Source organism: Zalophus californianus, chromosome 4 (assembly GCF_009762305.2).
Source record: "Zalophus californianus isolate mZalCal1 chromosome 4, mZalCal1.pri.v2, whole genome shotgun sequence".
Taxonomy (NCBI): Eukaryota; Metazoa; Chordata; class Mammalia; order Carnivora; family Otariidae; genus Zalophus; species Zalophus californianus.
In genome coordinates, this window is record NC_045598.1 from 131893377 (window position 1) to 131906445 (window position 13069).

Here is a 13069-nt window from a genome sequence, read left to right on the forward strand (position 1 = left end):
TGATTGAACATCCCAAATTCTAATTTTATGAAATTACTTGAAAAACTGTGTTTTATCTACTAGAAATTTTGTGACAGACAATATAACATGTTCAGAGAGCAGCAAGTCTGCATGAATGATTTCAGAGTTAGAGCAGTTAGGATGCTGAATAGCAACCAGAGTGGGAGGTGTTGATTTAGTGTGGGGGCAGAGGTCAGTGGAAATGAGGAATTGAGAGGTCACGATCGTGTCTGGTTACCCACGAGAACACAGAAGTAACATGGTAGAGCCGTCACTTGGGGGTAGGGGAAAATCTGTGAATGGTGGGAAGTGCTTGCAAGGCTAGTGAATGATTCTAAAGTATGGTGGTGGGTGATGTACATCAGTAGGACGAATCCTCAAGGGCTAACGCTTCTTATGGAAGCAGTATCCTGAAAGTGGCATTTGTTAGGAAATGGAAAGTATAGAGACCCACCTCTGGGACCCTGGGTTCGTAGAAGGTAGAAGATGAAGCCTGTCTACTTGAGCAGGCCACAAAGAAATATTCTCCCTAAGGGAGGTTGTAGACAAAGCGAAGATGTAGGGGGACTGGTGAAGGGGTTGAGAATGGCATTCCAGAGAGCACAGTAGGTTTTGGGAGGGAGGGAATGGATTAGCAGGTGTCTTGTGTACTTAGGTAAAAATACAGATTTTAGGTGGTGATAAAATCGTTTCCTAAGCTTAGGTGAACTATTTTTTCATCTAAACTAGCTCCTTTATAAAATGGGGATAATACCAACTTTGCAGGGTTGTCAAAATTTTGCCACACTCTGTGTTTCCAAACAGCCTTCATTTCAAAAACACTCCCTTTGGAAGCTGTAAAGATAAGTGATATCTACCATTATGTGTAAAGGAATTTTGGAATTTCTCTTTTGGGAAATAAACTTAAAAGCCCTAGGAGAGAATGAAAGTCAATAGTTGATCGTCTGAGGATTTTTTTTTTCTTCACCTATCTAATTAAAAGGCCAAAAGAATCTTGGTTTCTTAGTAGATGAGATGGAGGAAATAAGTGATGGGAGGAGAGGAAAGTCAGACAACAAAAATCTTGAGGCCAAAGGTTAAGATGGGGCACTCAGCAAGGAGAGCACCAAAGGAAACAGGCCAGAGTAGAAGAAGGTCCTAAAACAGAGATTAAGACAAATCATCTACCTTCTTTCATAGCTTTTCTACTCTTTGCAGAACCAATCTCATGCTTTTATGTTCAATTTAGGTCTCACAAGAAGTTCTTTGTATCCAAGTCAAAACACAGATGCCAACAACAGGATTTTAATAGGCAAGAAGAAAGAATGGAAACTCTTCAAAGTGAGTACTCTTACTACAATTTTAGAAGTGGAGAATTGATTTGTCCTTGAAAGTGATCCAGCCCTTGACCTCCCCACTACAACACCCAGACACACTTCAGAAAACTAAAGCACAATGGATTAAATGCCATATCTTCATAGAGTTAGAAAGTTAGTGCTTAATTTAGAAAGCTATTCTGATTGCCTAGCTTAGAGTATTTTTGCTGATAGTACACTGATTTTCTACCTTAACTTTATTCAGCGACTTGAAATAGTTACTTAATCTGAGACATACCGTTGTTATCATGATAGTTATGTTCTGTAAAGTCACTGTGGTTGGTGACTACTAAACCATTACTGGGGAATTACAGGGTTAGATTCCTTAGAGAATCTTGTCACTACAGTTTTGTCAACTGATAAATACATAACCTTGTTCAGTGTGTTTATGTGTTTTTGTTTAAAGATACTAATATATAATGTTGATGCATTAACCTTGACCTTGTGGCCAAGTAGCACTGTAAGTCATGCCTGGATGAAGCTTTCTCACACAGATTTTTTCTGTCGGGAACATCCTAGTCGTGCACTTAGGAACACTAGACAACACTTCCACGGTACATCTGGGGCCATTTTAAACAGCTAAATTACCCCAAAACACAAAATGTTGCATTAAATAGACTCTAAAAAAGACAATTATTTATGACAGAGCTAAAACACAAAAGCATCACCTTGCTTAACCTTAGCTGTGAACACACACATCAGGTGAGATGAATTTTTTTTGCTCTGTGTGTGTCCACCAGTGACCATTAAAGCACTTTGTATTGATTTTTGAGTTACAAATTACTAGGGAAGTAAATTCACAAATACAGAATCCATGAATAATGAGGATTGACTGTGGAATCTAGCTACCTTATTATATTTAGAATTTATTCTTATAAAAGGCATCGCTGGATTTAAAAAACAAGCAACAATAACCAAAAAAAAAAAAATCTTAAAAGTAGTCCATAGGGGCGCCTGGGCGGCTCCAGTGGTTGGGCATCTGCCTTCGGCTCAGGTCATGATTCCAGGGTCCTGGGATCAAGCCCCAAGTTGGGCTCTGAGCTCAGTGGGAAGTCTGCTTACTTCTCCCTCTCCCTCTGCCACTTTCTCTCCTGCTTCTGCTCTGTCTCTCTCTCTCTCTCAAATGAATAGATAAAAAATCTTTAAAAAAAAAAAAAAGAAAATAGTCCAAAATTGTTTTAAATTACAATTTGATTGTAAGTTTCTCCTTGGTATGTATTCATTCAGCAAATGTTCATTGAACCTACACTACATTCTAGGTACTGAATGAAGGAATGAATGAATGAATGAATGAAAGCAAGGATTTTTAAACTTTATTGCTCCATACCTAGCAGCTTGCAGTCAATATAAAAATAATAGATGTACCACCTTAATGCCAGGGACATAGTAGGGCTGCAGTAAGTATTAATTGAATAAATTTATTCATAACTGATGGCTGATGACAGGGCCAGTATTAACTAATATTTGTAAATTATAGCTCTAAAACATTTACATCCATAGATGTTATCATCCTCATTTTAAAGATAGTGAAGTTAAGCTCAAAGAAATAATTGCTTCATGTTGTTATTCCAGAATTGTTCTGTGTCTATTGCTGCAAAGTGGCTAGTAATCATAATTATAAAATAAAATAATTTGGGGATTCTGGACTTTTAATTTCATAATACAAAATTCAAAGAAGTGGAAGCATATATTTTTTTTAGATTCTAAATAGTTGATTAGTGGTTAAACTCTGAGAACTGTAACCTCATTGCAGATTGGTTTGACAGTGACTGGATATTGAGCCTAGAAGATCTTGTGAGTTTTAGTACATTTTTTGACTTTTCGTTACATGTTAGTAGTATATACATACATATATATTTTTTCTCTTCCAGTTTGCTTAAAAGGCATGCAGTGTCCTCTCTTCATAGTTAGAGAATATTAGTTTTGTATGCTAAACAGTTTTTTTCAGATTTGTAAAATTCCGTGTACTTTTAAGAAAATCAAGTGATTCAGAAAACTTGAAAGAAAGAAAATCACCTAAATTCTTTCTGTGCAGAAAAAAACTTACCACCATTCAGTGAAATGTGTAAACTTATTTAATCCTCAACAATCTTACGAGTGCTTTTTTTTTTTAAGCATCCCCATTTTATACATGGGAAGCCACTACAAAAAGAGATTAAGTAAAATATACTTCGTCACAGAAATAGTGAACAGAACTAGAATTTGAAATTAACCTTCTTGGGGCACTTGGGTGGCTCAGTCAGTTAAGCATCTGCCTTCGGCTCAGGTCATGATCCCAGGATCCTGGGATTGAGCCCTGAGTCTGGCTCCCTGCTTAGTGGGGAGCCTGTTTCTCCCTGTCTGCTGTTCCCCCTGCTTGTGCACTCTCTCTCTCACTCTCAAATAAATAAAATCTATAAAAAAAAAATAAAATAAAAAAAAATTAGACCTTCTTTTTTAAGTAAGCTCTATGCCCAACTTGGGGCTTGAACTCACAACCCTGAGATCAAGAGGTTCATGCTCTGCCAAATGAGCCAGCCAGGCAAAATTAGACATTCTGACTGCAGAGCCCATGCTTCTAATTGCTGGGCTAGACTATGTCAGTAGAAAAATAGTCAAATAAAAATTTGGGAAAATGTGATTAGATTACATGTTACTTTAAAACACATTTCCATTTTGAACTTCATGTAAATGCTGTTTCATAAGTATATCAGTAACCTATATGATTCCTCCAAAATGAAGGATATAGAATATGAAATACTTCCAAGAGGTTGGATCAGGTTGCCTCTGTAATCATAAATTTAAATTTTAGACTGTTGACTGACTTTATCTAAAAAGGGTGATATTAGCAAAAAAAAAAAAAAAAAAACCCAACCTCTCCCACCAATTCCCAATTTTTCTTAGTTTTATTTTATATGATAAAAGGTTTGTAGAATTCTCTTTTCTAGCCGTAAATCCCGAAGTAGTTTAATCTGTTTAAATTGATTTATTGCTGGTTACCAACCCTTTGACCATCATGTCCCCATTCCTTACCACTTGTTTGCTAGGTTTTTTTTAAAAGATGGGATTATAGGTACTATAATTTCTAAATTTAGGTCTGTTCTTTTTTCTTTTTGGGGTGAGAAAGGGAATTTACTGCCTCATACTCATAAGTTCAGAGATACATTAGCTACAAGTGTGGCTGGATCCAGCTACTTGAGCATTTTCATCAGACCTGCTTCCTCTATGTCTCTCAGCTCTACTTTCCTCTGTGATGGCTTTCCTTCCAGGCAGACTCTATTCAAGTGGCAACCTCTGACAGATAGATGCTCCTATCATCACTGAAGTGGAAGATGTTCTTTTCTTTTCTTTCTTTAAGTATAGTTGACACACAGTGTTGCGTTAGTTTCACGTGTACAGAATAGTAATCGGACAACTCTATATATTATGCTTTGTTTACCCCAAGGGTAGCTACCATCTGTCCCCATACAACATTATTACAATACCGTTGACATAGGGAACTATGCTGTACCTTGAGTGTGTACTGTTTTTTGCTTAAAGGGAAATTTGGCTAAATATAATATTCTTCGGAGAAGAATATTGGAGATGAATATTGTAGAGACTCAAGTCTGATGTCAGCCTTTCTCCTCCCTTTGCATATGAGTTACCTTTTACTCATAGATTCCCAGATCTTTTTTAATATGTGCATTTAATGCTATAAACTCTTTAATTACTGCTTTAGTTTCATCCCACAGATTTTGAGATGTTGTTTTTTCATTTAGTTCAAACTATTTTTTCATTTCCCTTAAGACTTTTTCTTTGACTTCTGGGCTATAGAAGCTGTTTGCTTAATTTCCAAATATTTAAGGGTATTCCAGATATCTTTCTATTATTGCTTTCCAGTTTAATTCTGTTTGGGACTGAGAATATACTTGTAGGATGTCTTTTTTTAGGATTCTTTTTTTAACTTAAGACTTGCTTTATAGTACATGATATGGTCTATCTTGGTGAGTGTAGATACGCACTTGAGAAGAATGTGAATTCTGTTATAAAATATCAGGTCAGGTTGATTCATAGTGCTGTTCAGATTTTGTGTATGCTTGCTTATTTTTGCCTATTCATTCCAACAATTAGAGACAATATTGAAACCTCCAACTGTAATTATGAATTTCTCTGTTAATTATTAGTCTCTGCTAATTTGTTAATTTCCTTTTTTGCTTTTTTAGTCCTCTAGCACCTGTTTAAACAATTTGCAATATGAAAATCTCTGTTCATAACTATTGTGGTTTCCATTTTCCTGACTGGAGCCTCACCAGCACGTATAGTCCGTTCCTGCAACAATGCCATATTATCTCAATTACTGTAGTTTCATAATAACTCAGTATGTGACAGGGACATTCCCTTCATCTTACTGTTCTTCAGGAATATCTTGACTATTCTTGACTGTTTTGGTCTTCCATGCTGTCAGGGAAAAAACCCAACTTCATAGAGGATTGCAAGCAATAAACCTGCTACCTCTCCATAGGTGCCCAAAGAAGGCAATATGACTTAATGAGTCAGAGCAAAACAGTTACAGCACAACAAATAGCATGGCATCAGCATAATTGTGCAAGTTTCTTTATTCCAAGTCCCATAGGCAGTGCAATGGCCCCAGATAGATGTTGTGCAGGCAGATAGGTTGTATTGTAACTGAGAAACTTGGTGCCAAGGGCCTACCTCTTTTTGAGTAAGCAGCAAAACAGGATAGCAAACCAGCCAGTCCCCTCCCAGGAGAGGGTAGTTACATGGTGGTCAGGCTATGGTTCCTTTGATCTACTTAGGTGCCTATATGACTACAAAACTGTTTAGTATCAGGAAACAAGTCTTGTACATTCAGCAAAAACTGCAGGGATGCTCGGGGCCAGTGGTGGACTACTTCTCATAACACATATAATTTTAGAATAATGTTAAGTCCTACAAAAAGCCCTGTTGAAATTTTCATTTGAAATTGCATTGTAACAATAGAAGCTTTTGGAAAGAATGGACACAGTTACTACATATTAGTATTAATTACAGACTTTATATTAATTATGTTAAGTCTTCCTATGCACGAACCAAAGTATATTACTCTATATTTTTATTTATTTATTTTTAAAGATTTTATTTATTTATTTGACAGAGACACAGTGAGAGAGGGAACACAAGCAGGGGGAGTGGGAGAGGGAGAAGCAGGCTTCCCACTGAGCAGGGAGTCCGATGCAGGACTCGATCCCAGGACCCTGGGATCATGACCTGAGCTGAAGGCAGACGCTTAACAACTCAGCCACCCAGGTGCCCTATATTACTCTATTTAGATTGTCGTATATATTTTCTTATAATGTATAGTATATATATACACACATATATAGTAAAACTTATATAATTTACTACATATAGAGCTTGACCACTGCTAGATTTATTCCTAAGAATATTCTATTTTTTGTTAGTATTGTAAATATTATCTTTTGATTGTTTTAAATATTTTAAGTATTGCTAATGAACAAATACTATTGAGCTTTGTTTATTGATCTTCTATCCAACCATCTAAACTCTTTAATTCTATTTGTAGATTCTTTAAGGTTTTTTATATAATTTTTTTCAGTAGTTAACAGTTCTCTTTTCAGTTACATATACATCTTGTCTTACTAAACTGACTATGAATAAGAAAGAAGGAATGAGGGAAGGGCTATAGTTCTTACACTAGGTAATATATTCCTTAAACATTAACTTAAGAAAATTTTAGCAATCCTATAAGATAAATATTTTTCCTTTTTTTAACAGATGATGAAAAAGGACAGGTTCTGGGAGGTGAGATAACTTATTTAAAGACGTAAACGAATCAACATTCAGTAACCCCCTATGATTTTCAGAAACTGATCTTTGCATTGTACTATGCTGCTTCCAGATTCAAAGAGGAAAAAATAGTTCTTTTTATTTGAAATAGCTAAATAATAGATAGGAATTTAATGGTAACCTTTAAAAATATCCCCTTTTTTATTTTAATGTGAAGCAATTTTTGATGATTATTTCTACTTTTAGGTGAAAGAATGAAAAGACTCAGGAGACAAGCTGCTGAAAAAGAGAGAAGACATGTTTCGAACAGTCAGCCAGTAACTTCTAAAAAACATCGATCTAGGAAAAAACAGGTATTTATTATATTTAAATAAGACTTAATGGACATTAATTGTGATTATTTCACATTATTTCTGCTCAACCCTAAAAGATCTTGAATGTAAAATATTTCGACTTCACTATCTTTGATTTTGCCAACAGGCCAATCCACCTGTTCTAAGTTCCAAAAGAAATATTTCACCTGTATTTTTAAAATAGCCTTAAGTTGGGTACTGATAATGACATTTATTTAGAATTATTGTGATACTATCATAAGGTCTATTTATCAATGTAAAGTGGGACTTAAATCCACATTATAAGCTTTTATATTCATATTTTCCTAATAGGGATCCAATTTAAATAAGGTCCTTCTGTGCTTTAAAAAAAGAAGAAACCATTTGATAGGGAATTTTTCTATATAGAAAGTTAAGATGGGTCAGTTTTAGGACTCACTTCATTTCTGCACTCAGTGATTATAGTCCTGTGGCATCTGTCCAGTGTCTCAAACCATTGTTTCCTGTATTTTATCTGGTTTTCTAGTTGTTTATAGCAAGTAAATAAATCTAGTCCTTTTCTATCACAGCTAGAAGTTGAAGGTGGCCGTGTACTCTTTTCTTATTCTCCTTTAAGATGAGTTTTTGTTGTTGTTGTTGTTGTTTTTTCTCAAAAAGCTACTTGTAAATGGTTCATGTTGAGACACTGAGGCTAGGGTCAAATTCCAGGCTACTAGGAATATCTCTTGTGTCTCAAGTGAACATAGCAAGCAATTCCTACTTCTGATTTGCTTCCTGTAAATATTGCTTATCCATGTGATTCCTTATTTAGTACCACCAACCACCTTTATTATTTAGAGCAACTGCAGGTTGAGGGAGGCTCCTGCTATTGGCAGGGTGTGCACCTCAGGCTATGTTTTCTTTACTCTGGAAAATTGCACATCACAGGCTTTCTGAGATCCATAGGCAGAGTGGCTCTGCCCTGCTTCTTTGCATATCTTTTGTCAATTTCCATAAATAGTGTACCCCTTCTACTTATATTATGATTCAGGTCATAGGGTTCTTCAAACTTTTTTAAGAGTTCAGGATTTTATTTCTTTCCTTGATGCTGTTGGGTGAATTCCCAAAGGAGAATGGGGAAATGCCAACCATATGACACTATATGCAGCCAAAAGTCATACATATTTTTTGTCTTTGAATTTTTGCATTTTGAGTATGATGTACAAAGGTGTAGATATTTTGGCATTTGTCCTACTTTGTGTTCATGAAGACTCTTGTGTCTGTTTTGGTGTCTGTCATTAATTTTGGAAAATTCTCAGCCATTATGACTTCAATTCTTTCTTCTATTCCTTCTCCTTCTGATGTCCCATTATCTATAGGTCACCTCTTTCGTAATTTTCCCACAGTACTTAGCTGTTTCTCTCTCTCTCTCTTTTTTTTTTTCCCATTCTTTTTATCTCATTGCTTTTCAGTTTGGGAAGTTTCTATTTTTAGTTTCAAGCTCACTGATTCTTCATCCATATTTAGTCTGCTAATGTGCCCATCAAAGGCATTCTACATTTCCATTACTATGTGTTGATTTCTAGCATTTCCTTTTGACTCTTCAGGTTTACATTTCTCTGCTTACATTTACCTACCTGTTTTTACATGTGTTCTACTTCTTCTATTAGAGCCCTTGACATTAATCATAGTTATTTAAATTCCCACTTTGATAATTCCAAAATCTCTGTCATAGCCAAGCCTGATGCTGCTTTGTCCCTTCACATTGTGGTTTTTTGCCTTTTAGTGTACTTTACCAATTTTATGCTGATAGCTGAACATGATGTATCAGGTAAAAGAACAGAGGTAAACTGACCTTTGGTGTAGGATTTTATGTTTGTCTAGCCAGGATTTAGGCTTTATTTCCTATTTGCTGTAGCCATAGATGTCAGAGGCTAAAATTTCCTTGTTTTTGTCTCTTGCTGTCTTTGGTTTTCCCTAGACTCCTTAGTAAGGGTCTGAGGCAGCTCTCTCAGCTAAGGCAATTGATTTATAGGAGCCCAAATAATACAGTAAGATGAAGGAGAGAAGTATTCTCTAGTTTTGTGTGATTTTCAGTGAGTTTATGTCCTGGACTAAGACCTTCATATATGCTTCTCAGCTTTTATTTCCCCCTCTTCGGTGAGAAGGGAAGGCTAGAAGGGGCTGAAGTTGGGTATTTCCCTCCTGACATGGAAGGCTAGAGGGGGCTGAAGTTAGGTGGAAATGAGTTGGAGTTGTGGGCCCCACTAAGATTGAGCACCTGGAGTTTCTTAACTCAGGCTTGCCCATAGTAAGCCTCCATCAGTTCATCCAACATAGTTAAGTGTTTCTATCAGTACTGGCTCCAGGTATGAGTTTCTGTTCCTCGTAAGCTGTGATTCTCTGTATCTGCCTTTCTGTTTTTCTAGTTTTTATGGCAGCAGTTTGCCTGTTGACGTTAGTTCTCTGATGGGTCTACAAAGAGTTGTTGACTTTCAGTTGGTTTTGTTTTGTTCTTGTTGTGAGGACTGGAGTGATATTTCCAAGCTTTTTGTATGTCCGTCCCAAAACTAGAAGTCTCTGCCTCATATTTTAAGTGATCTTTCCCTGTAGTTCTTCTGGCAACAATTCTGAATGGGATTGTAGGTGTTACTTACAGATGTATATAAAAAAAAAGTTACTCTGGTTTTTTGCTTTTTTGTATTCGAAACAAAATGTGGGTAATCAACTATGTAATTTAAAGAACAGAATATAGATGATATTGTCTATCATTGTTTACTATGCCAAAAAAGAATTCTGTGGCTATCACAAGTGTCTCATTTTATTTTTCACTTTCCCCTGTTGGCTTTTTGAGTGGGACTTTTTTCAGATGAGTGACAGATTTTATCTTATTTCGTGTTAACATTTTGGTTCTTTAAAAAATTTTTATTGCAGTAGTCTGTACCAGATTGGACAGTTTCTCCTTGTTGTATTTTGTCTGTTAAACAGACAAAGGTATTTCTGCCAGCCTCATCCCAGTTTACAAAGAGATCCCCTTTTGTAAATTTATTCTATTAAAGAAGGAAAGTAAATGTCTTTCAACAACAAAGACTTTTTTCCCCAGAGATATAATGGAAATTACTATAACTTTTTTTTACTATAAATAGTATCATTTTAAGACGTTATAGACCATTTTTTTTCCTCTGAAAGGCATTAAAAATGATAGACAATTTTCAAATACAAGTTATATAAAAACTTTTTAGCCTTAGGAAAGAAAAGGATTGGTATGTTTTAATTTGTTATGTGCTCTTTGTATCTTTTTGGGTTGTGGGCTTGACCAGGGTTGTTAGGATTTTTTTATTGATTCTGTTTTTAATTTTTCATGGAAAGGAAAAGACAGAAAAGCACAAAGAACACAGATTCTTTTTTTATGTCCTAAACTAGATCATCTTAAACTCTTTGTTAACTGTGTGACATTATGAATGGTATATAGAACAGTAAGGCAAGGATATAAAATGAAGAAATGAAAAAGAGTAAGCAAAAGAGTACACTCATGAAATTGTACTACCCTTATATTTTCTTTCTGTTCTAACACTGAATATTGTTAGCTTGTTGTTAGCTTCTGGGCAGTGCAAACAGGCTGAGGGTGGATTTTGGCAGTAGCTTGCTACCTCTGCTGTATGGGATCCACTGGAAAACACTGCTTAAACTTGTACCCAGGAACCTAAATAGGATTCAGGCAGAGAATATTACTTATTTCTTGAGATAAATGAGCTTTTGTATTGTATCAGACATCATCTGTGCACTCTGTTAAAAGTAATTAGTTCATATTTGAACAAGAAAACTGTGTTGTATATATGAAATTTACATAAACCAAGGACTACTTTTTAAAATTGAACAAAACTGGGCGCCTGGGTGGCTCAGTTGGTTAAGCGACTGCCTTCGGCTCAGGTCATGATCCTGGAGTCCCGGGATCGCGTCCCACATCGGGCTCCCTGCTCAGCAGGGGGTCTGCCTCTCCCTCTGACCCTCTTCCCTCTCATGCTCTCTGTCTCTCATTCTCTCTCTCTCAAATAAATAAATAAAATTAAAAAAAAAAATAAAATTGAACAAAACTATAGCAACTTAACAGAAATTCTTAACTTGGCGACTGTAAAAACAATATTTTAGGGTTAGTCTGAGTGGCCCCTGAAATGTTATTTAAAATTTTGTATATCTTTGCTTGTCTGTGAGATGGATCCATAGCTTTTATCACATTCTCAAAGATCTATATGACCCCAAAGATTAATAACCCACTGCTGAAGTACTTTTTTTTTTTAAAGATTTCATTTATTTATTTGAGAGAGAGAATGAGAGAGAGAGCACATAAGAGGGGGGAGGGTCAGAGGGAGAAGCAGACTCCCTGCTGAGCAGGGAGCCTGACGCAGGACTGGATCCTGGGACTCCAGGATCATGACCTGAGCCGAAGGCAGGCGCTTAACCAACTGAGCCACCCAGGCGCCCACCCACTGCTGAAGTACTTTTAATTGGTAAGTCCATCTCTCTCTTTTTTAAACTCCTCACCCACACACGGAAAATTTACATCTCTTTTGGTTTTGCATCAGTGACAAGCAGTGAATTGAAGCTTGTAGGGGTGATGACTGATAAGAGAAGTGGGCTGGGTTGGTCATGGTAGACTACCACAGGAGGATGTCCTCTTTGTCTTTGTCTAGAGATCAATTAGCCATGCGTACCACGCACTCATAGACAGCATGGTTGCCAAGATGTGGCACCTCAGACAAACTTATACAAGGGGCTTAATTATGGTCACTGCCAGTTTTATGGCATTGAGCCATACATAAGAGTTTTCATCTCAGGTTTGTCTTCTTGAAGCCACCTTGAGTTCTTTTTAATAGTGCATCAGACAGCTGAGTTGGAATTTTTTAAATTGTAGTGAAATACACATAATTAAATTTACCATCTTAACTGTATTAAAGTGTATATAGTTCAGTGGCAATAAACACATTCATATTGTTGTGCTACCATTACCACTGTCTATCCACAGAACTCTTTTCAACTTGCAAAACAAAAACTATTTATCCATTAAACACGGACTCCCCATTTGCCCCTCTCCCATACCTCTAAAGGAGAAAGTAGAACCACCATTCTACTTTCTATCTCTGAGTTTGACTGTTTTAGGTACCTCTCATACAAGTGGAATCCTACAATATATGTCCTTTTGTGTTTGACTTATTTCACTTAGCATAATGTCCTCAAGTTTCATCCATGTTATAGTATGTGTCAGAATTTCCTTACTTTTTAAGGCTAAATAAAATCTCACTGTATTTATATACCACCTTTTGTTTATCCATCCATCCATCAGTGGATAACTTGGGTTACTTCCATCTTTTGCCTGCTAACACTGTTACCAACATGACAGATTTCTCTTCAAGTCCCCGCTTTCGGTTCTTTTGGATATATACCACAAGTAGAATTACTGGATCACGTGGTAATTTTATTTAATTTTTTTGAGGACCCACCATTCTGTTTTCCACAGCGGTCACACAGTTTTTCATTCCTTCCCACAGTGCATAAGAATTCCAATTTCCCCACATCCTCACCCACACTTAGTATTTTCTGTGGTATTTTATTTTTGGTTTTGTTTTGTTTTGTTTG

General features: G+C 36.2%; 1 protein-coding gene across 3 annotated transcripts in view; it reads left to right on the forward strand.

Moving 5' to 3' along the window:
• Window positions 1–13069, forward strand: part of TERF1 (telomeric repeat binding factor 1) — a 34413-nt gene that overhangs the window by 18785 nt on the left and 2559 nt on the right. For 2 of the 3 annotated variants that reach the window (XM_027617312.2, XM_027617331.2), the window contains 3 exons: window positions 1229–1320; window positions 7113–7139; window positions 7371–7477. In XM_027617312.2, coding sequence (XP_027473113.1) covers window positions 1229–1320; window positions 7113–7139; window positions 7371–7477 — 226 coding nt within the window. The remainder of the gene's footprint in view (window positions 1–1228; window positions 1321–7112; window positions 7140–7370; window positions 7478–13069) is intronic. The other variant, XM_027617322.2, reaches the window with a different exon arrangement.